A 23,367-nucleotide genomic window follows, 5' to 3' on the forward strand; every position below is an offset into this window, starting at 1 on the left:
CGAGAGAGCACAGATCTAAATGTCAGACAGGAAATCTGCTCGTCTCTAACTCTTAGGGAGCCCCAGCCTCTTTGCGCCTTAATGGCAGTGAGATATTGAGACTGAGTTCTGTTTATTTATAGAATCTGAAATCACCACAGACTAACTACTGAGCAGGGATTCACTTAAAATGTATGGCGTTGAATGTTGACCCCCAAATTTATTTATTGTTATGAGAATCCCATGTTCTTTTCCTGACATTACACAAGCTCTTGGCATCGCCCACCTTTTAGCCCACTGTTTCATTTTTAGCAACTTTTAGGTCTCACCTCATGGGATTTACAAAGTGATCAGTCTAAAATTTTTCTATCACCTTGATTGGAGATAGAGACATATGATGTCTGGAGTTTAGACTGATGGAAAGCAAGCACTGTTTATTTTTACCTCTTGTGAGGCTGGTCATTTCATACAAGTAAATGCCTTGAGAGCTCACTGTCTTTCAAAAGAGAATGTGATACTTAAATCTACTAATCATAGAGAAAGGTAGGAGAACCTGATCCCATCTTGTATTAACCCAGCTCCTACGTTTGAATCACCATGACTCAGATAATGAATCTTTCTCCCAGTCTGTGTCCGTGAACAGTTTTTCCGCAGAGTTCTTTAATGGCTCTCACGTTTTTACCTTTCAGACATTGACGAATGTGAACGTAACCCTCTCCTTTGTAGGGGTGGCACCTGTGTGAACACTGAGGGCAGCTTTCAGTGTGACTGCCCACTGGGACACGAGCTGTCACCATCACGTGAGGACTGTGTGGGTAAGTCTGTCTCCTCAGCACATAGACCCTCCCAGTTCAACCTGTAAAGAGCATAAGTATCAGAGGCTTTTCTAGTGAACTTGTTTGGGGCATGTGAAATCTAGCTGATTAAAATTTGGGAGTTCAGAGTCCACACATCTGGAGACAGGCTGTGTGTCTTTAGAGAATGCTTTGGTGACGCTCTCAAATGAGTGGCATTACCCCTGTTCCCCTCTTTTTTGTTACAAGCATTCTGGAAGGGACCCTGCCCTGTGTCAGGCCTTGGAGTTCCCTCCTCTGGGTCGGCAGGGGTGGGACGGCAGCTTCTGTTGGAGGGGCTGCTCCCTGACAGTTCATCTGTGCACAGAATTCTGTGCACAGAATCCACCTTATGCCCTGTGTCTGCCATCACAGGGTCTGCTCACCTGGGTGTGAGCACATGCGCTCCCTCCGGCCGCTCCTCACAGAAGCCCTGAGGCTTTCCTGGCCCTGGGCTCAGCAGGTGCGATAAGAGAAGACCACCACTAAGTCCTGAAGCATTCCACAGGCTTTAAAACTTTACTTGAGCCAGGAAACGTTTTCTTCACAGGAAATCTTTCTCAAAGGTGTAGGCAAATAAAACAGTTTAAAATAAAACAGATCCCGCACTCCCAAATAAAAGCATTTGAACACATCCCGGGCTACACGTGTCTATTTATAACCCATATTTATATCACTGGGCTAATGATTAGGTGAATCTTAAATCATAGACCAGGCATTTTATTTACTTTTAAACTTTTAATGTTTTTACTGAAGGAGTCTTTAAATTTTATAGAGCTTTATAATTTTTAAAAGTTTTGCATATGCGCTTTCATATAATCCCATAACTCTTTTTTTAACCGCACCCCTATTTTGTCCCTCCCCTCTTTTTTCTCCCTACTGCTAACTACTAGCGTGTTCTCTGTATCTATGAGTCTGCTTCATTTTTCAAAGTTATTATAAAAAGGTGAATTTAAAGGTTTTAAATATTTTAAATTCCACATTAATAATAGTACAAAAAGGTATTTCACACAGATAATTACAGAATATTTATTCATATTTGTGATACTAGTGACTCAGATCTGTTTCTTAGTTTAGAAGTTTATTTTGCTAATTAATTTTCATATTTTTATGAATTTTTTATGACTGGATTTTATAGCTGAAAAAGTTTCCCTCAATGTTATAATGCACATTATAAGATGTGTATTTTTGCATGTTCAATAAAATATTTCATGACTATGAACATAAATCACATCATCCTCGTGATCTTGAGAATTGAAAGTGAATTTCTTGTTATATCTGATTTTTTTCCTAGATCATGTTTGACAAGTAACTTGTGTAAGGAATGTCTCTCTACCATTTTCTTGCTCTTCTATTTTTGCATTATTAGTACTAGTTTCTTCCACAGATCTTTTCAAGAGTTTTTTTTTTTTTAAGATATCTGCCCATCTTATAATAGCTTATTTAAAAGCAGTCAACATAATCTATAATCCACCTGTCCAGGCTCATTAAACACAGTGCCACGAAAACTTGAACAATGAGGGCCCTGTTTCCAGCCCCTCTGTTTTGTGGAACCAGCCATCTTCCTTCCGGAACCCTCATGTTATTTAGACAAGTGACCATCCTGTTAGGACCAGCTGAGCATGCAAATTCATATATTAAGTATCACCCAGCTTTATTTCTGGCATGTGCTAAGTGGATGGGGTCTAATGTGGTACTCACTAGCCACATGTGGCTATTTAAATTTGACTGAAAGTAAATAACATTAAAAATTCAGTTCCTTAGTCATACTCTCCACGTTTCAAGCACTCAGTAACAGCTGCACATGGCGCAGCATGGATGTGAAACAGTTTCATTAACATAGAAACTTCCACCGGACAGCGCTGTTACAGATAGAACTAAGAAAAATAGAGATTGCAGCATCTTCTTTGAATTCCCCCAGGAGATCACCTCTCTTCCCCCTGAAGTATTGATAAATAAAACCCTTTGGATAATGATAAAGCCCACTGCTCCAATGCAGCATAATCTTGATAGTTTAAAATGACGTTGTGATTTCACAAATGTTAATTCTGTGTATCTTTTTACAGATATTAATGAATGCTCTCTGAGTGACAATTTATGTAGAAATGGGAAATGCGTAAACATGATTGGAACTTATCAGTGCTCCTGCAATCCTGGGTACCAGGCCACGCCAGATCGGCAGGGCTGTACAGGTAAGGAGGCCAAGCAGGTCTGGAACTTGTATTTCTCAAGTCAGCCTAGGAGTGCTTCTGGTACTGAATATATAATGACGTCAATGGGAGTCCTTTGTCCTAAAAGTGTATCTAAGTATGGGGGCAGATCTCTAAGATGCCATGGTTTGGTGGTTTTGCAGAGGAACCTCTGCTTTTAGCCTAGAAAACGTCCTGTATCTCTGTCTCTCTATATTTCATCTTATATTGTGTTTCTGAGTTCTTTAGTCGTAGGTTACTAGAGCTAAATACATGTCAAATGAAACACTGTCTAAAGGAAATGAACTAAGAAAGACTCATGGTGCAGTGATAAATCAGCATGAATGGTGGGGAGAAAAATCCAAAACTAAGCTTTATCTGTTTAAAAAGAAAAACTCTCTTTAAAAAAAAGGGGGCGGAGAGTAGCTCTGACAAGTAACGTGGTGGTAATGTTTTCACAGATATTGATGAGTGCATGATAATGAATGGAGGCTGTGACACGCAGTGCACTAATGCAGAAGGAAGCTATGAATGTAGCTGCAGTGAAGGGTATGCCCTGATGCCCGATGGGAGGTCATGTGCAGGTACGGGAAGGAAAATCCACGGACTGTGTGTGCATGTGTGTGTCTGGTTAATTTTATCTTTCGAATCTGGCTCCAGATATTTTGAGCGGAACTGGATGGAAAAGATACGTGAGCTTAATAAAAGCCGTTCTTGTTTTCATTTGATGTTGATTTTGTGCCATCAGATATTGATGAATGTGAAAATAATCCTGATATCTGTGATGGTGGGCAGTGTACCAACATTCCTGGAGAGTACCGTTGTCTGTGTTATGATGGCTTCATGGCTTCCATGGACATGAAAACGTGCATTGGTGGGTATCATGCGAGCAGGATAAATATTTATGTACAGTATGCGCACACACATATATACATATAAGAAGAAGAGGCTTTTTTGGTTATTTTTAAAATTCAAACCATTGGATTAGAAGGTGTAAAAGTGGAAAAGGAAGAATTGTTTGAAAGAAAAGCCTTAAAGACAGAATATTTATCTGCAGTACTGGGTCCTGCAGAAATTAGACACTATATTTGAAATTTTGTTTGTATATCTCAGTATTATTCTATTCATTTTTTTAAATAGCTTTTTAATCTATAGAATGAATAAATATTAACCACGGTATTGAAAATTCTCTAGACGTGAATGAGTGTGACTTAAATTCCAACATCTGCATGTTCGGGGAATGTGAGAACACCAAGGGATCCTTCATTTGCCACTGTCAGCTGGGGTATTCAGTGAAGAAAGGGACCACAGGATGCACAGGTAGGTGTCAAGCTTGTATGCCCTGTGTTTCAGCTTCTTGCCTTTCAGAGGTTAACCTGCAAAATCGTTTGTTCCCTGCAATGTCTTGTACTTTCACCCACACCAGGCTGTAGCAGTAATGTGATGAGAAACTGGCCCAGAGCACGTGTGATGTGTTTAGTTCTTCTCTGTGGTAGATAAGCATGATCTGAGCCACCGAGCCACAGACCTCGCTGTGAACAGGCTTGGACCCAGAGCGGGAGGATGGGCGTAGAATGTGGCCCCCGTGGTTCTCATGTGCTCTTGGGGCAGCATTCACTTGCTTAATAAACCTGCTGCCCCATCAGGAGATATACGTAAAGAAGGAGCACCAAAAGACCTGGGGGAATCTCAGTTGTTGCTAGGTTTCGAAGTGCTTTTAAACCAACAGAAATTAATCTAAACTTTATATTTAGACTCTTTTTCTTCCTTTCTTTCCCTCATCTTTTTCTTTTCTTCTTTTCTCCCCTCTTTCCATTTGCTTTTACCTTCTTTTCTCCCTACCCAAATTTACTCTTTTTGCCTTTGTTCCTGGTTAATCCCACCCACTTTATCTCTTATTCTGTCTCTCTACTAAATAATTTCAGCCTTTTAAAAGAGGGGATGGGGGTTGAAGTCCCAAGGTCAGTTCTTTGGACCAGATGTCCATCGCTGCTTAAGGTTCTTGTAGGGGTATTTTGCTCAAGCCAAGTGGTAAGTGACTTAGACTGTAGCCCAGACCTTCCTTAAGCCTGCACCTCCAAGAAACAGCAAGTAAGGAAAGAGCTGTGCGTGTTCATATATGTATATGTGTACACACACAACATATGCAAGGTACATATACTGATAAGCATCTGGTCGTTTTCCAGGTAACATTTCCAGGGAATATTTTTGTATATTGTGGCTGGCAATTTCTTTCAGGGAATTGTTTGACTTGGATCATGCACTTCCAGATTCTGTTGGAGTCTATAAACATATTAAAAATTAATGAGGTTAACATTTTCTCTGTGTTTGCTTTAAAATTTTGCCTGTACAGATATATCTTGAAAGTAGAATTAATTAGGTTGTCTCTTATCTCCTCCATATTCACTATGGTTTCTCAGATGTGGATGAGTGTGAAATTGGTGCCCACAACTGTGACATGCATGCCTCATGTCTAAATGTCCCAGGAAGCTTCAAATGTAGCTGCAGAGAAGGCTGGGTTGGAAATGGCATCAAATGTATTGGTGAGTAGTTTGCAAATGTAAATAAGCTTTGCTAAGACACAAAATTCCTAGAGGCTGTTCTTTGCACAGTTGTTAACCCACATACTTGAATAGGAACATGCCTCTTATTTTCATTTATTCTCTTGGAAAATCAAAGGCTGTATTTCATTGCAAGATAATTCCTGTCCAAGAAGTTTCCTTTAACCTTGGTATAAGTGATCAAATTATAACAATATGCCTTGGCATCTGCATTTTAATGTGTTGTTGTTCAGTAAGTTATTTGATGTGCTGCCAGAAATCTAAACAGCTGTAGGATGAAAAATGACTCATGTTTTTTCAGTCTTTTCCTAGGGTAATCATAAGATATAAAACCCAGTGAAATAAATGAAGGGAATGTAAAGGTTTTTTTGTTTTTTTGGTTTTTTTATTTTCAGATAACCTAAGTCTGTAATAACTGATTGATAGCAAGCTTCTTAATAGAAAATAGAATTTTCTTCCAGGGAAACCTAAATGTTTTGGATTCCAAGAGGCCAGATTAGAAGGAGAATGGGAAGACAGTTGCCATCCTCCAAGTTTTATGGTTCTTGACCAGAGGCTAGGAAGTCCTTTATAGCCGTGAGGCAGGGACCTGGATTTTACTCTTGTATCATTCATAGTGCTGCTTGGTATGCTCCGTGTTTTACATGCCTTAACAATAAAGTGTGTTCCAACATATAAAAATTATCCAGCTCAATTCAACATACCAATTAAAGCAGGTGAAACTGGCCTCCCCACAATTCCTCATTAAAACTCTATAAGCCTGCGGATAGGATTAGGTGATAGTTTTAAGATCTCTTATTAAAAACAAATTAGTTTATTTGAATGTACTTTCTTACCCACTCAGTTGTTTTATACTTGTCAAACGTTTGTAGCTGACTAGAATTTGAATTATCATAGTTTCTAAATAACTTTGCTAAGGAACATTCAATCATGGCATCAGTAAGTCCACTAGCTCCCTACCCTAGCCTGGACATCTTTTTATCATTAATCCAATGACTTTTCAGCCATATCCCCATTCCCATTATTCTAGTACTATTTGTTTACTGTTTTTCTCCTTTAGCCTCATTTTTTTGTGCTTCTTGTCCATCTGTCACTTTGGCCAACTATTGGAAAATAGGCTGCCTTCAATACAAGAGGTTTAACCACGTCCAGGCAGCAGATCTGTCTGCTTCTTTCCAGCTCCATCCCCCTGCTCTTGCAGCTGTTCTCCGTCTCAGTCTCCCCAGCCGCCTCCTCTCTGTTAGTTGCTAAAAGACCTCCTCAGGTGTTTGCTCCCTCCCTCTCTGGTCCTCCTGCAATCCATTCTCCACATAGCAGCCAGGCCAATTTTTTAAACCATGGGTCTGATTTCTTCAAAATTGTCATTTTAGCCCATTGAATTCAGGATAAAATACAGCTTCCTTCACATGGTTTAGAAGACCTTGTGTCTCTCCTGCTTCACCTTCCATTATCCTGAGTCTCCTACATTGTGCCTTATCACTCTGACCTCCTTTAATTATTGTCACACCAAGCGCTTTTCCTTCTCAGTGTTCTTTATATATGCTGTTCCCTCTGCAGGGAAGACCCATCCCTACCTCTCTTTAGCAGGTCAACTCTTGCTCGTCCTTCAGGTTCAAAGTTAACTAAAAATAGTTTGTCAGTGGGACCTTCCTAATTCCTGCATTCCAAATTAGACTCCTTTTCTTATTTCCTCGTATTTCTTCATGGTACGTGTATAACAGTGTTTAATTTAATTTTCTGTGTTTAGCATGTGTCTTTTCCATTAGACTAGGGGCTCCATGAGCTTCCCTGGCAGCTCAGTCTGTAAAGAATCTGCCCACCAATTCAACAGACCCAAGAGATGTGGATTCCATCCCTGGGTCAGGAAGATCCCCTGGAGGAGGAAATGGCAACCCACTCCAGTATCCTTGCCAGGAAAATTCCATGGAGAGAGGAGCCTGGCAGGCTACAGTCCATGGGGTCACAAAGAAGTCGGACACAACTTAGTGACTAAACCAGGGGCTCTGTGAGGTCAAGAATCATATCTTGGTTTCCGCATCTATAAAATGAACTTGAAAATTTTAATGGTAATTGTCCTGCTCTGAAGTTCAATATTATCTTGAAAATTACCCACATTTTTAGCGATAAAGTATCCAATGATAAAATTCACCCTAAGTAGAAATCAGAAGGAAATCTAGCCCTGGTTTTCTTTTAAACATTATAATTCTAGTTGATTAGATAGCTCAAAAAACACTTGAACTAATTATTTTGGCCCATATTTGTAGCGTGAACATTTTGGATCATAGATCGGAGGTCTTAGAAGATTAGAACTTTTGACTTTACCAATCAAATAAAACATATTCCATTTGGCCACTTTACATTTAAATTAAGATAAATGAAAATCTTTCTGGGTGTTGAGATATTCCATCTTCATTTCTGAACTTTGCTGCTATGTTCTCTTGACATGCAGATCTGGACGAGTGTTCTAATGGAACCCACCAGTGCAGCATAAATGCTCAGTGTGTTAATACCCCAGGCTCCTACCGATGTGCCTGCTCTGAAGGGTTCACTGGAGATGGATTTACCTGCTCAGGTGGGTGAGGTCCTGATTTTCACAGCGCACTGCGTATGTTTTTGTCATTGGAAGAAAACTGTAGTTAAAGGAGGTTGAAATTACCTCTGTTTTTACATTTGACTTGAAGTGAATGTGTATTTTTGCTTACATTAAACACAAAAACTGGGAAATTTTTAAAAATAATGGCATTTATTACTATTATGTGGTCTTAATGACTGTCATTTCATTTTATTCATTAATTAACACGATGGCCAAAAACAGGTTCTGATTCCGACCACCTGGATTCAGACCTTGCCGATGCTGCTTACTGGCTGTGGAGCCTTAAGCAAGTTACTTAGCCTGTGTGTCCTTAATTTGTCCATTTTGGAATGGACATGGTGACAGTAATGATAATAATACTGTTTCCCCCCTTTTTTTTATATCACCGAATGGACAACCTATGGGAAAACTATTCAGCTTCTTAAAATCTGTGACCTACCCAATCACGGTTATTTATTGTGTTTATAAAAATCTCAGTTTATCATATGGTTTTGAAAGGATTACATGGAATGATATAAGTAAAGAGCTTAGAAACATGCATCATAAGAGCTCAATAAATGTGACTAAATTCATACTACATTCTTGGAGGATAAAACATCCGTTCATTATACTCATGTAAAAGGCTAGAATCATCTTGCTGGACATAAAGAACAATACTTTTCAGCTTGAAAGATAGGTGTGTCTCAGTTTAATGTACATACATTTAACCCCAAATTAAAAGATAATTTTTTGTTATGATTATTGACGTCAAGAACTCAGACTTAAAATTCTCTAATGCCTCTTTAAGAAAATATGTATATTCAGTTGTAAAGCTTTCTTACTTTTAAACCTCGGGTGCTGCGTCTTTCTCAGCATGTCTGTGCTCTGTGCTGTGAAGACAAGGGCCTGGCCTTGGAGTCAGACACGGCTGGACTCAGACCCTGGCTCAACTGCACGTTAGCTCACTGTGCCTCCCACGGCTCAGTCGGCTACTCTTAGCCTCGGGCCCTTCCTCTTCTAAACCTCACAGGGTTGGTGAACTAAATGAAAACATGCATGTCAGGTAACTAGCACACTCCGTGGCAAGTGTTAGGCCCTCAATAAACATTGGTTTCTGCCCTTAACCCCTTTGTCTTTAAGATCTATAAATAATGCTCATTTGTGTAATTAAAATAAGAATGAGATTCTTCTTTGTGTAATTAAAATTTAATGAGATTGTAATGGCATGCAAGAAACTTCCCTCATTTCCATAGAGTGTCCCTGCTTTACTTAAAAATGCTTGAATTAATGAAAGAAAGAGTTGTTCATTTTAACTCTAATGTTTTCAAATGAATTAATGCCATTTTAAGGTTAATTCCACCATTCTTGGCTATCTCTAAATGATGTTGCTATAGCACTGATGCATCAAATTAGCCTTAAAGAGAACTGAGACAGATGGGAGAGAGATCTTATACCTCATTCCTCCTGTTTATCGTGATGGAATTGCATGTTATAGATTAAACAGCTTTATTGTCAAGTGGTATACCTTTATTTAGGTGTGTATGGATAATTGTTTGATATTAATGAACACTAACTCAGGCCAGTGAGATTGGTTTAGTTATGGAACAGAGAAGAAAAAAATGTGTCAGGAGATTTGGAACTTAATAGAGATGTAATTTGCTCCTTCAACAGATGTTGATGAGTGTGCAGAAAACATAAATCTCTGTGAGAACGGACAGTGCCTCAACGTCCCAGGCGCGTATCGCTGCGAGTGTGAGATGGGCTTTACGCCAGCCTCAGACAGCAGGTCCTGCCAAGGTGGGTCACCAGGATTCCAACTCATTTCCAAGTTGGATCAACTGCAACAAATGAAACCACAAAAAGGGCTGGAACGGGCTCCACCTGGAAGCAGAATACACAGCACATGCTGCACATATAAAAGTCATTTGTTTAAGCATGGATTATTTTGCCGAATGAATAATGATGAAGGCGGCTTTCATCTCTTATGAAGTTTTCCTGGCCAAGAGCCAATAGTTGGAACTTTGGCTTATTCAATTTTTTTTTAACTATTTCTCTTTTTTTTTTTTTAACTTTTTCTTTTGTTTTTAATCACTAAATGAATGACATGTGGATAAACTGTTCAGCTTTTAAAATATGATACGTTATGTACCTCAATCACTGCTATGTAATGTGTTTGTAAAAATCTAGGTAGCTCATTTTTGGCGTTACCTTCTTCCCTGAGTCGGCTATCTGCATGTCTGGGACTGGAGGTCCTCTTCAGGGACTCCTCAAGAACTGCACCTTTTGCTGAATAGTCATGTCTCCTTCCTCTTTAAGTTATGACATCACCCCCTTTCCTGGAAATGGGACTTTGCAACTAGTGTGATATCTTTCCAAGTAAAAGAAGTTGAATTTTCTTTTACATTAGAGACTCAATTCACATTGCATCGAGTTTGGGTCATCATTGTGTTCTTAAGAGTACATTAAAATGTAAATAAAGGAAAGGACTGAAAATGATTCATATGCCATAAGGTTTTTAACAAAATTAGTGATTCACAAAAAACCTTAAAAAAACAACTCAGGCTGGCTGCTAGGCAAAGATTTTTAAATGAAACCAGATTATAGGCTTTCCCTACGTGAGTATCTAGTCAAATGAACAGAAATAGTAAATGCCAGCTTACACACACACACACACACACACACACACACACACACGCATACACTTCACCAACTAAACGAAAATTATTCAATCTGGGGCAGCTTGAACTAGACCCTGACTCTGCCCCACCACCAGCATATCACTGAAGAGAAAAAGTGTGTGTAAAAGATCATGAAATTTTCCATAAATATCTACCAATTTGGATTGAATCAGAACAAGAGAATGAGTAGTAGGCTCTAGGAAAATACTAGAAACTGAAAGCATTTGTGCTTCTACTTTGACCTGCTATGTTGAGCAGAATCTAAAGCATTTTATACAGAGCAGCTGTAGAATGAACTTTATTTTTTTCTTAGTCCTGCTTCTTTCTAAGCATTGAAGCCAGTTAGTAGAAACTGTGAGTCAATATGGTCATGAAATTACATGATTTATTATGCACGTCAGCTAGACAAGAATTGGTGGGAAAAGGAACAAGTTACCAGGATCCAGACACTTTTGCCAACATAAAATTTCAAAATGAATCCTTTATACTTAAGACAACATTTGCCCTTCATAGTTCTATTCCATTATCTGGGGCCTAGGCCCTTCTAAAACTTTTCCCAGAACCTCCCCCAGGGTGATACTAAATAGTTTCTCTTTACTGTACTTCCTTCCTGTGTTGGCTTTCCCAAAATATGTCATTTCCATGTAGAGAAATCCCAATTGCCAGGGCATCTGAGAGTGGCACACACATAGCTTACCCTCTGCTCCATTTAGATAGGTGTCAACTTTTGAGATCCCCAAAATGTGATTCTGTGATTCTGCCTGTTTCTCCTTTGTTTTGTTGTTTCTTTTTCTATGATATCTGGCACATCTAGACAGTTTATCCTGAGTTACTACGTTAGCTTCTTGACATTTTTCCATCTTACTATAAATGTATGCCCCTCTGAATTAATCCTCTGATCAACATTGGTCCACTCAGCATCTACCTCTAATTTCTATAGAGTTTAAATGTTTGCTAGAGTTGGCCATTTCTCAGTATTCTTCACCGAAATGGAAGCGTACAAAACCTGCAGGAACCTCCTCAGGGACAGGTTAGGACTCCCATCACATGGAGTGAACCCAGAGACAGAACATTTCTTATGATGTCGGAAGAGAGATCAGGGGTCAGGTTCATCAACAAAGAGCACACAGAGCCCAGCAGAGGTCTTCCCATCTGTGTTTCTCATCTTCCCCCACCTTATGAAACTCTGGGCCACAGAGCAGAAGAAGCTTTAGTGAAACCCATACCCCAAGCTATCTTCCAAAGAAATCCGAAGATGAAAAAAGAAGGGAGGATGTCAAGAAGTTCCATCTAAACTGTATGGGAGTACAGTTGACACTTGAATCATGTGGGGGCTAGTGATGCCTACCCTCAGCTCAGTGGGCAATCCGTGTACAACTTGTAGTCGGCCATCGGTGTTCTGCATTCCTGTTTCCATGGATCCACATATTTAACCAACCACAGATAGTGTAGCTGTACTACTACACTGCAGTATTTACTACTGGGAAAAAAAAAGCCATGTTTAAATAGACACATGCAGTTCAAACCTATGTTGTTCAAGCACCAGCTGTATATAAAAACTCTCAAAAGAGCTGACCAAGTAAAGTGTGAGTAAACTGAAATAACAGCTGCTGTGCTGTTATTTCTATATAAGTAACAACAAAAGAACATGCAAAAAACATTAATCAGCTCAGAGTAGGAGAAAATTAGTCAAGGGACAAGAGCAGATTCCATGTAGGTATGTTGTACCATAGATAATCGTCATAAAAACATGATTGCACAAGTTCAAAGTAAGTATAAGAACAGAAAAGACATTGCAGAATCGGGAAACAAAAAACATGGGCCGATCGAGGAAAAATCAGAGACCTATTAAATAGACACAGCAAAGAATAGCGGAGATGAAAATGTAATTACCAGTGAGATAATCATAGTGAAAAAAGAGGGGAAATAAATTAAGAAAAGACAAAAGCCATAAGCTTAAGTATAATGGGTGTTTCTGACGTGAAGGGTTCCTAAAAGTTGAATAGAAAAACATTGAGCAACTAAACATTTTCCTAAAATAGAAGAAAGAACTGAATATACAGGAAGGGGTAAATCATAAGACAAATTTTAAGCTTTATTAGATTATTCAAACTCCAGATAGAAAAGACAAGCCTTGAACAAGACAACCAAATACACATTAGAATGGTGCCCTCCCAGTTGTAAGAACACATGTGGCAAGAATATTATACCTCAGAGTTAGTTAATTATATAAACAATAGACATATCCTGACATGTGAAATAATTCAGAAAGAAAGCATCTATGGGTTCTCCTTTCTTGTCTTGGGGGAAGAAAACAACACAACTTATCAGCAATGAAACAACCAATCAAGAAATATAAATGGGGAGGCGGAAAGCAGTAATTGGAGAAGTGACAATAAAAACATTATTGATTTTAAAGAATTAGTACTAAATTCTTTAGAGATTATGATAAATGGCATGAACATTTAAAAAGTGAAAATAATGTGAATAACAAAAATGAGTTGGAAGCATATATATATTCATGCTAATTTTAATCATCATTGTGTAGAATGCACTGTCTTAAAATCATTTGAATTTAACATAAAGCCAAAAGGTGATAAGGCTTTAGTATTTTTCATCAATTCTTTATGTTAGAATTTCAGAAGCTACTGACATAATGAAAAATTGATTTGATGCTTGAAAATGGTTCAGTCTCTCTGAATGTGCATTGAGAAATACCAGTATTTGGAATATTGTTCATCCAATTATGATAAGTCTAGATAGAAGCATTTTTGAGTGATTTTTGTTTTTGCTGTCTTATTTTCTGTGTTGTTTCCTATCTTTGCTATTTGTTATCAATACTTTTCTATATTGTTCAAATTTCTGAATATGCATCAAGTTTATAAAAACAAGACAACATTCTTTTAAAAAACCTTATTTCACACAACTTTTTCATCATTCCAATGGAAGTTATTTGTAATAAAATTCATTTAAAAGTACAGTGCATACATAGGGCTGATAATACAATTACATTTACAGCTTACTGCAACTCAGTTATAAACTAACTTAATGAGTCTTTACCCATTTATATAAAAAGAATAACTTTATTGCCCCAACACAAGTAAAGACAACTTGGCACATCAGTTGAACTTCTAAACACAGTCTGAACCATACTTTAAATATAAGATAATTGAAATGCTTTATTTTATCTATCATGAAAGACCCTTTTATACTAAAGATATAACTGTCTTGAGACAGCATTTTAGGATGACTTGTCTAGTCTCGCCTAAAATGGCATGCCTGGTCTGCATTCTCAGAATATGAGGTTATTTGTGTACAAAAATGTCCATCTTCTTCCTGTGAGTAAAAATACAGATTATTTCTACAGCTGGACAGGCATACATATGCCTTCATTTTCATATGAATGAGGAGTAATAACTTCTCATTTATTTTGAGTTAAAGCTTCATGGAAGACTTTTATAACCTGAATTTATGACTTGAGGCCAACAGAGATGTTTTAATGAAATTGAAGGAATGTGGGGCAATGATGATCTTATTACACACTACTAGGGAAAAAATTCTTTCCCTGTTTATAACTGACCTTATTAAAACAGGTCAGATTACAGAATAAAAAAGTTTAAATAAGTTAAATAATTTAAAAGATACATTTAATATTTAAAATGTTATATATTTTACATGTTGTAGATATTTCTAAAACATCTGAAGTTTTCATTATTGGAATCTTTGAATTTGTTTTTATTTTTTATTTTTTTATAATCTTATTCCCTTCGCATGTTTGTACTTAATTAAAAAAAAAAAATGTTTAAGCCCCAGGCCCACTTTTTCTTAAGTATTTTACAACCCAAGACAGTTAAAATACTGTCAATAAAATGAAATAATATCCTTTTATGTCTCTGCTCCATCTGAATGTTAGTTGGTTGCTGTTTATGTGACATCTGTGGTCAAAGTAAAAGAAAATTTTTTGCTCCATAAAAACATCTGAGGAGATGGAATAATTTATTAATGTCATCCAGTAAATTGAAATCTTTATAATCAAGAGATTACTATTTTTTTTTAATCTCCAGATATCGATGAATGCTCCTTCCAAAATATTTGTGTCTTTGGAACATGTAATAATTTGCCTGGAATGTTTCATTGTATCTGTGATGATGGTTATGAATTGGACAGAACAGGAGGGAACTGTACAGGTATGGCCAGTTAAGGGCTTAATTGCATTCTTATTAATTGAAAAGAACGTTTTGTGCTAGACATAAAAGTTCCCCAAATTTCTGCTTAGCCTGCTATGCCTCAGGTTATGCATTTTTTTTGAGAAAGGAAATTACATTCTGATACATTTATTTCTAACTGTGAGATTGATTTTTTGTAATGTAAACAGCTTAATTTTAAATATTCAACATGAAATTAGTAAAATATCTGTATATATTTATGATGTCCACATATGTGTACAGTTATACATATATTTAAGTTTAATTCAAGCAAGAAATGATAGCATGATTTTCTTCAGAATTGCAAGATTTTGATATAATTTACTTATTTATTTATTAAAGATATTAAATGATACCATCATGAATACTGTCTGATATATGGAAACTGCTTTAGGTGTGTACAAGGATTTCATTGTGCTGAGTCCCTCCTAAAGATTTTTAGTCTACTGACTTTCAGAATTTCCACCAAATCCTTTGGAACAGCAGCATGCCCAAGGAAAGTAAAGATGTTGATGTGGGCATTCTAAATGTTCTTCCTAGATATTGATGAGTGTGCAGACCCAATAAACTGCGTGAACGGCCTGTGTGTCAACACTCCTGGTCGCTATGAGTGTAACTGTCCACCCGATTTCCAGCTGAACCCCACCGGTGTGGGGTGTGTCGGTAAGTAAAAGCACTATGAAACCAACAGATAGAAGCACATAGAGTTAAATACTAGGACTCTCTTGATAATGAACTGTAATATGAGCATTCGCTACAATTAACTTAAAGTAGTACTCTTTTACCTGAAGTAAACTAGACTGCCAAAATACATGGTCAGTTTTATTCTGCTAATCTTCCAAGTCATATTTTGAAACAGGAATTTTTGAGACATCTGCTCCCACATCCTCCTCTCACAGACTTGAGAACCACGGCCCTAGAAGTGCAGTGACTTGTTTTAAGGTCGCAGAGCTTGCAAATGGCAGAGCTGAAGCAGTGTCCCCAAGTTGCCTGGCTCCCTGCCCAGTGCATTGACCAGGACAGATGCCTTTGAAATGTGGACTCAGTTTTACGAAGAATATGTTTCAGGTTCATGCATGACAGTTGACAAGGCAAGCAATTAATGGTATTTATACCATTAGTTATATAATTCTTCAAAACCAAGGGGAAAAAACCTGTATTTCTATAGGTATAAGAAAAACCTGTCTTTCTATAGGTATAAGAAAAACCTATATTTATATAAGTATATATTTCTTTAAAACCAAGAAAATATGGAATAAAATTTGTTAGTTATGATTAAATTCTCATTAAAAATTTTAATAAGGTTGTTTGTGCCTTTTTCTTATGAAAATTATTTTCAAAATTACTTACAAATATGAAAAGTAAAAAGGTTTGTTGGATGCAGATGGCAGATAACACTGACTATTTTTCCTAAGAGGAGAACCAGCAGTTCCTCTCAAGGCTCTTTATATCAAAGAAAGTAATATCATCACAGGCCCATCTAGAAACATAAGGAAACGTGTTCATTGCCTCGTTATTTGTGGTGGCAAGAATTTAGAAACCATTTTTGGAGAGTGGGTTGATTAAAAAAGAATGGCAGTTGGGCATTGTGGAGTTGACAGCATTTTATAAAGATAGAATGAGGCAAATGACAAAATAGCATTCATAGAAATTTAAAATGTGCACCAAAAAACCCCCCAAAATACTAATTTTGCAACAGTGCAGACCATAAAAAGTAATATTAAGCACTTTCCAATGTTTGAGTAAGGGAAGAGGAAGGAGATGGAGAGCAGGGATAAAAAGGAAAGAGTGGTAGGGAGGAAAGAAGGAAGGATGAATGAATACAAACCTAGTAAGAGCAGAACCTTGAGTTAACACTTGTGTCAGCACCTGAGATTCGGCAACAAAAATAAAACTTAAAAGAATTGAGAAAAGAAAGTAAAAGAATGAAAAGCTCCCCAAGTGGTTATAATGTGCAGCTGGAGATGAAGACTACTTGTTAGACTGTAAAGAACTTTGGCTTGTACTCTGATTTGAGACGGGATGCCATGGGAAGTGCCCTGACCCCAGGTAATGCTTCTGAAGGAAGCGATGGTAGGAAAAAGACTGTAGGTGGGTCAAGAGATGAGCTAGGAAACGGTTGCAGTAGTCCAGGTGGGGGTGACGGTGGCTTGAACTCAGGTTTCAGTGATGTTGAAAGCAGTGGTAAGTCATCAGATTCCAGGTATATTTTGAAGGTAATGTTGACAGATCTTATTAACTGGATTGAATAAGGAGTCAAAATTTGACTCCAAAATTTAGAGCCTGAGCAGTTTTTAAAAATGAGTTTTCTGTTTATTGAAAATGCAAAAAAAGCCTGGGAGAGGATTGGAGCAGGTTTTTTATGTGAAGGCAAGAGTATCAAGTGTTTGACTTTAGACATGGTAACTTTAAAATAGCTGTTAGATATCTAAGAGGAGAAATAAAATACTAGGCACTTGGAAGAAGGATCTGGAGTTCACGGAGAAGTGAAAGATGGAACCACAAATTTAATCATGTTTAGAGTGATGGAACTAATGAGGTGATCTAGATGATACTCAGAGACGAGAAAAAGTTTGGGAGTCACTTATTCTCTTAAATATCCTTTCTAAACTTGTTACAGACTGACTCTTCCAAAACTTGCAAAGCTTGATGTGCAAATTGAAGCAAAACTTTGGGAGAATAAAGATTATGGGAAGGAGAGGAAGGAGGTTGCGTTATCACTATTTTCTGTAATAGCATACATTGCTTTAACTTATACTGGATTTCATTTCCTTTGTTGATAAACTCATGATATAGGCTGATGGATTATTAGGAAACGTTTTTTTGCATTCATTTTATTAAAGGTCCAGAATGTGCCAGGTGAGTAATTGCTTACTCTCTTTAACCCATGGTCTAGATGGATGTCTAAACATAGGAAATTGTTGTAATTGATTTAATTCCTACAACTTGGAAAAACTCTAAAGCAAGTGATGATTTCTTGCAGGGAGTTAATGTACAGAATTTGCATTTCATCATTTGAGTGACCTTTCTCCAAAATGACATTCTTACTACTGTAAGGACCGTTGTAAACTCCTGTGTTGCTCTGCAGACAACCGCGTGGGCAACTGCTACCTGAAGTTCGGTCCTCGGGGCGACGGAAGCCTGTCCTGCAACACTGAGATTGGGGTGGGCGTCAGCCGCTCCTCCTGCTGCTGCTCTCTGGGCAAGGCCTGGGGGAACCCCTGCGAGACCTGCCCCCCTGTCAATAGCAGTGAGTATGAAGCCGAGGAAGAGGACAGGGACCCTCTGGTAGCTGAAGACTAGCTGCCGAATTCTTCTGGTGCTGGGGACAAGGGAGGAAGTGAGAGTCCGAACTTTGAATCTGGGCTACTTTCAGTGATTATGCTAAAACCAGCCAAGAAGGCTTCATATAAAAGGAATCTGAATTCCTCTCTTCTTACTGTTTTTCTTGATATGATGAAAAGAGAAAACAATTTTTTTTAATTTTATTTTACCTTTAAACTTTACAATATTGTATTGGTTTTGCCAAATATCGAAATGAATCTGCCACAGGTATACATGTGTTCCCCATCCTGAACCCTCCTCCCTCCTCCCTCCCCATACCATCCCTCTGGGTCGTCCCAGTGCACCAGCCCCAAGCATCCAGTATCGTGCATCGAACCTGGACTGGCGACTCGTTGAAAAGAGAAAACAATTTTTAACCATAACCCACTCTGAAGGATGATAATATCAGTTCTCCCAGGTATCACAGATAAAGGCCATTCCTGCTTCTTTTCCAGAGTTGTTTTAGTTGAGGTTCATAGATGCATTGTATTCCTCAAGTCCAACCAGGTTATATCTTAAATGGAAATGTGTGTCCTGATATGAGCATAGGTGAAACTCAACATTGTTGAATCGAGTTTTCATTTACTGGCCAAAAAAAGTTGTTGATACAAATTGTCTGAAAGTAGTTTTTCCTTTAATTAAAAACAAATGGGTTTTGTTATTCTACTTTGTAGTTTATGAAGTAATGATCTTATTTCAAGTAGAATGTTAATATACTTTTAAAGATACTGTGTTTGAAAAGGCACCTAGGAAAACATAGATACACCCCTTAGGATATGTGCTTTGAGCTTGTCAGTTGTTAAGTGCTAATTCATTGTCTCAGCCTCTTGCACACAGGTTATCAAATTTCTTTTTCTTTCCCTCATTTTGTAGCTGAATATTACACTTTGTGTCCTGGAGGGGAAGGCTTCAGACCTAACCCCATTACAATCATCTTAGAAGGTGAGTATACCTCTGATGGCTGCTATTGCTACTGCTGCTGCTAAGTCACTTCAGTCCGACTCTGTGTGACCCCATAGACGGCAGCCCACCAGGCTCCCCTGTCCCTGGGATTCTCCAGGCAAGAACACTGGAGTGGGTTGCCATTTCCTTCTCCAATGCATGAAAGTGAAAAGTGAAAGTAAAGTCGCTCAGTCATGTCTGACCCTTAGCGACCCCATGGACTGCAGCCTACCAGGCTCCTCCATCCATGGGATTTTCCAGGCAAGAGTACTGGAGTGGGGTGCCATTGCCTTATCCGCCTCTGATGGCACCAGATTTAAACAAGAGCTTACTTTAGAGAAAAGCTGGTAGAAAAGTTAGAACAGCCCAGACAAGATTATTTTGCAAAATTATAGGTAGACAGTTGCCAGTTTGCTGAAAAATCATTCGTAAGTCAGACTTGATCCGTTGCAGTGGTGTGTGATTCTTCTGCAGGGAAACTCTTTTTATAATTATCTCCAACTTTCACCATTGTTAGATTTAGTTATTGCTCTTTTTAGATTATAGCAGAGTTCCATGACTAAGCCAGGGGAATTCATGATCACAATAAATGTCCGGTCTTAAGTGTGCATTCACTTGGATGCATGGACGTCTGCAGGTCTTACAGTACCGCACATTTGAAAGCCCTCATAGTGACTCTTGTCTTTCACAATAGTATCTGAGCTGTCTCCCCTTTTGCAGATATTGATGAATGCCAGGAGTTACCAGGACTCTGCCAGGGTGGAAACTGTATTAACACTTTCGGTAGCTTCCAGTGTGAGTGCCCTCAAGGCTACTACCTCAGCGAGGAAACCCGCATCTGTGAAGGTGAGATGGATTCATACCTAAAAGTTATTAGTGCTATTTAAAGCAAAATTACTGGTCAGGTCTGGAGAAAAGAGTCCATCTTCCAAGTTTTATCAAGGGACATGATGAGACTGATTCATAGTTATTTTCTTGTCCGTCAGTGCTTCTAAGTTGTATGCCAAGTCACTTCAGTCGTGTCCAACTCTTTGTGACCCCATGGACTGTAGCCCGCCAGGCCCCTCTGTCCACGGGGATTCACCAGACAAGAATACTGGAGTGGGCTGCCATGCCCTCCTCCAAGGGTTCTTCTTGACCCAGGAATTGAACCCGGGTCTCCTGCCTTGCAGGCACTTTCTTTACCATCTGAGCCACCAAGGGAAGCCCTGTATGATGATAGCTAAATTAATTTACAGATTATTTGCAGTAATTGACTATTATTTTTCTCTGAGTAAATGGGTTGATGATAAAGGGAGAAAGCTGAAATACTATGAAAGCATTCAATATAAGTTATTAACTCATATTTTAACTTTATATTTTATATAGAAAAATATGTATATTTGAAGTGGGACCATTAGGTTAATATTTCCAGTGACTTTTTAATGTTGCACAACAGCATATGAAACAGTTCAGAGGTTATGCAGATGCCTTTCTTGGTTCCGTCCCCCACTTCTCTTGTGGCAGTGTAATCATCCTTTAGGGGCCTGGTCTTCCCACTAGACTGGGAGCTTCTTGAAGCAAGGGCCACATCCAATTTCATCTTTATAGCTATAAGTTCTAGCTTACAGTAGAATCTCAGTATTTATTTATGGAATGAATGAATGGATGCTTCTAAAAATAAACATTAAACACTTAGTGTAATTATTTCCATTATAACTTTTCTACTGGAACATTTTAGATAAGTGCATCTGGAAGAAATATGCTTTAATAAGGAGAATAACCAGAAACTGCTACTTCTAGAATCTCTTAATGGGTGTTAATTTGAACAGAACTATAAAGAAAAAGGCTTTTCTAAATGCCTTCAGTTTAAAGTTGGCACTAAAATTTGATTTCAGTGACGTAAGAGGAAAGTAGCTTTAAAGCAATTCCATCTGAAGTATATGAAATTTCAGTTTAAAAACATAGGCACCATTGAAGTTATTTTTTTTTTTGCCACTTTGGAATAATTTATTTTGATCACCTTTATTTTTAAATGTCAGATTTTTATTTTTCTGAAGAAGGGCATATTGTGACATAAATGCATTTTGGGGGTGTTTCCTATATGTAATTGCTTTAAATTCTAAATTTTATAAAAAGTAAGATGAATTCTATAAAACAAAAATTGGGGGACTCAGCCGTATGCTTTGTTCAGTTGTTTAAGTCATGTAAATGCATGGGGAAAATATTTACAAATTAATGGGTATTCTTGCATCCCGTAGATATTGATGAGTGTTTCGCACATCCTGGTGTGTGTGGGCCTGGGACCTGCTACAACACTCTGGGAAATTACACCTGCATTTGCCCACCTGAGTACATGCAGGTCAACGGAGGCCACAACTGCATGGGTAGGTAGAGCTCTGAAGTGGAGGCGGTCGCTGTTGCTGGCTTCCTGGCCCTCATTATCTCTCAGAGGCAAACGGGTCATAATTATGCAGAAAGTTTGGAAGTTAAATCTCTATGAATAGTAAAGTGTTTCAAAGTCTTATAAACTTATGGCTATGTGCCATATTTTTCATATACTTTGGCTACCTGTTATAAAGCATGAGTCTGAGGTAGAAAATTTCAACAAATATTGTAATTATATATTCTTAAATACCTTCATTTTCCATTCATATAAATCAAACATTGTTTTACAAATAAAAGAACATTCAAAATCTAATATGTAATGCTTTTTAAATTAAATAAATGCATTTGAATAGAGAAATATCTATTACCTTTGTCCCCCAAGAAAATTAAAAGTGAAATCCCTTACTTAAAAACAGGAAAGACGCTTAACTAAAAATTATTTGTGTTCAACTTAAAGAATTATTTTAAGAGACTTCCACATGACCATGAAAATTTTCAGAGTTAGTCGAGGAATTTTAGTGTCTCCAGGTATATGGGGTTTATTATTAGCTGCTTGCTGTCAGGATGGGTCGGCATTTTTGTTTTTCTCTATGTAGACATGAGAAAAAGCTTCTGCTACCGGAGCTATAACGGAACCACTTGTGAGAATGAGTTGCCTTTTAATGTGACAAAGAGGATGTGCTGCTGCACATACAATGTGGGCAAAGCCTGGAACAAACCTTGTGAACCATGCCCAGCGCCAGGAACAGGTAAGCACTCTGCGCCTGCTTCTGCGGGCAGCCACGTTAGTGACACGGCGGGCATGTGACGCTAGAGTGAAAACACAGGGGTACTAAAAGCAGACATAGTTCTGAAAATATCCAGGAACTCATGTGCCTGGTTTCTCAGGCAGCCAGTCCTCTTTAAGGTCCAAACACTAATGTCTGAAATGTCCCTTGAGTAAAGTCTGGATCCTGAAAATAAGCCGCATTGCTGAAGAGTTAGAATTTTATAACACCAGTCCATTTAAACATGCTGCTTTAATTACTCTTCTCCTCATAAAAGAAGTATTTATTGAGAATCTACTTGTGTCATTGTGTTATACTTAGAAGATGTCATTTTGGTAAATTGTGATTATTTAAATTCCAACATGCTCATTAAGTTTGGTCTTGGAAAACATGCAAAAAAAAATGGATTTGATGAGCAAACTTTATGTAAAAGCGACTTAGTATCAGAGTTCTCCTTATGCATCCATTCCCTCAAACTTACGTGAAATTTTTAGACAGTAAAGAGAACTGGTCTTTACACAGCAAAATTTTTTTCCAGACACAGATTCTCTTGAAAGAAAAACTGAAAAGTAGTAGAGACAAGAGCAACAGGATCATCTTAAAATTGTTGCCCACTCAGGTTCTTTTATGACCTGAAAAGTGGTCACGCTTAATAGTTGTAGATACTAAGAGCTGAACCAATAGGACAAATAAGAAACAATGATTATGCATTTGTTACCATTATTATTATTATTATTACCAGTATTATTTAGGGCACAGTTAATAAAATATTTCATTTAACATGATGAAATTAAGGAGAGATGGGGAAAAGTGACATATAGGGCCTTTTTCAGTGGCTCAAATTCAGTGGGCAAATAAATGGATTTTCTCTTTTGTATTAAAGTATAATTGATAAATAATATTATATTACTTTCAGGATTACAGCACAGTGGTTTGACATTTATACACAT

At 37.9% G+C, this 23,367-nt stretch overlaps 1 protein-coding gene across 1 annotated transcript in view; it reads left to right on the forward strand.

The window, feature by feature from the left end:
* The window catches only part of FBN2 (fibrillin 2), a 221,986-nt gene that overhangs the window by 159,268 nt on the left and 39,351 nt on the right, over positions 1 to 23,367 (forward strand). Inside the window, exons 27-41 of the mRNA NM_001278588.1 lie at positions 669 to 794; positions 2,879 to 3,004; positions 3,463 to 3,585; positions 3,750 to 3,875; positions 4,196 to 4,321; positions 5,422 to 5,544; positions 8,012 to 8,134; positions 9,806 to 9,931; positions 14,877 to 14,999; positions 15,558 to 15,680; positions 18,106 to 18,267; positions 19,215 to 19,283; positions 20,004 to 20,129; positions 21,524 to 21,649; positions 22,247 to 22,399. Of these exons, the coding sequence (NP_001265517.1) occupies positions 669 to 794; positions 2,879 to 3,004; positions 3,463 to 3,585; positions 3,750 to 3,875; positions 4,196 to 4,321; positions 5,422 to 5,544; positions 8,012 to 8,134; positions 9,806 to 9,931; positions 14,877 to 14,999; positions 15,558 to 15,680; positions 18,106 to 18,267; positions 19,215 to 19,283; positions 20,004 to 20,129; positions 21,524 to 21,649; positions 22,247 to 22,399 (1,881 nt within the window). The remainder of the gene's footprint in view (positions 1 to 668; positions 795 to 2,878; positions 3,005 to 3,462; positions 3,586 to 3,749; positions 3,876 to 4,195; positions 4,322 to 5,421; positions 5,545 to 8,011; positions 8,135 to 9,805; positions 9,932 to 14,876; positions 15,000 to 15,557; positions 15,681 to 18,105; positions 18,268 to 19,214; positions 19,284 to 20,003; positions 20,130 to 21,523; positions 21,650 to 22,246; positions 22,400 to 23,367) is intronic.

Source organism: Bos taurus, chromosome 7 (assembly GCF_002263795.3).
Source record: "Bos taurus isolate L1 Dominette 01449 registration number 42190680 breed Hereford chromosome 7, ARS-UCD2.0, whole genome shotgun sequence".
Lineage (NCBI taxonomy): Eukaryota > Metazoa > Chordata > Mammalia > Artiodactyla > Bovidae > Bos > Bos taurus.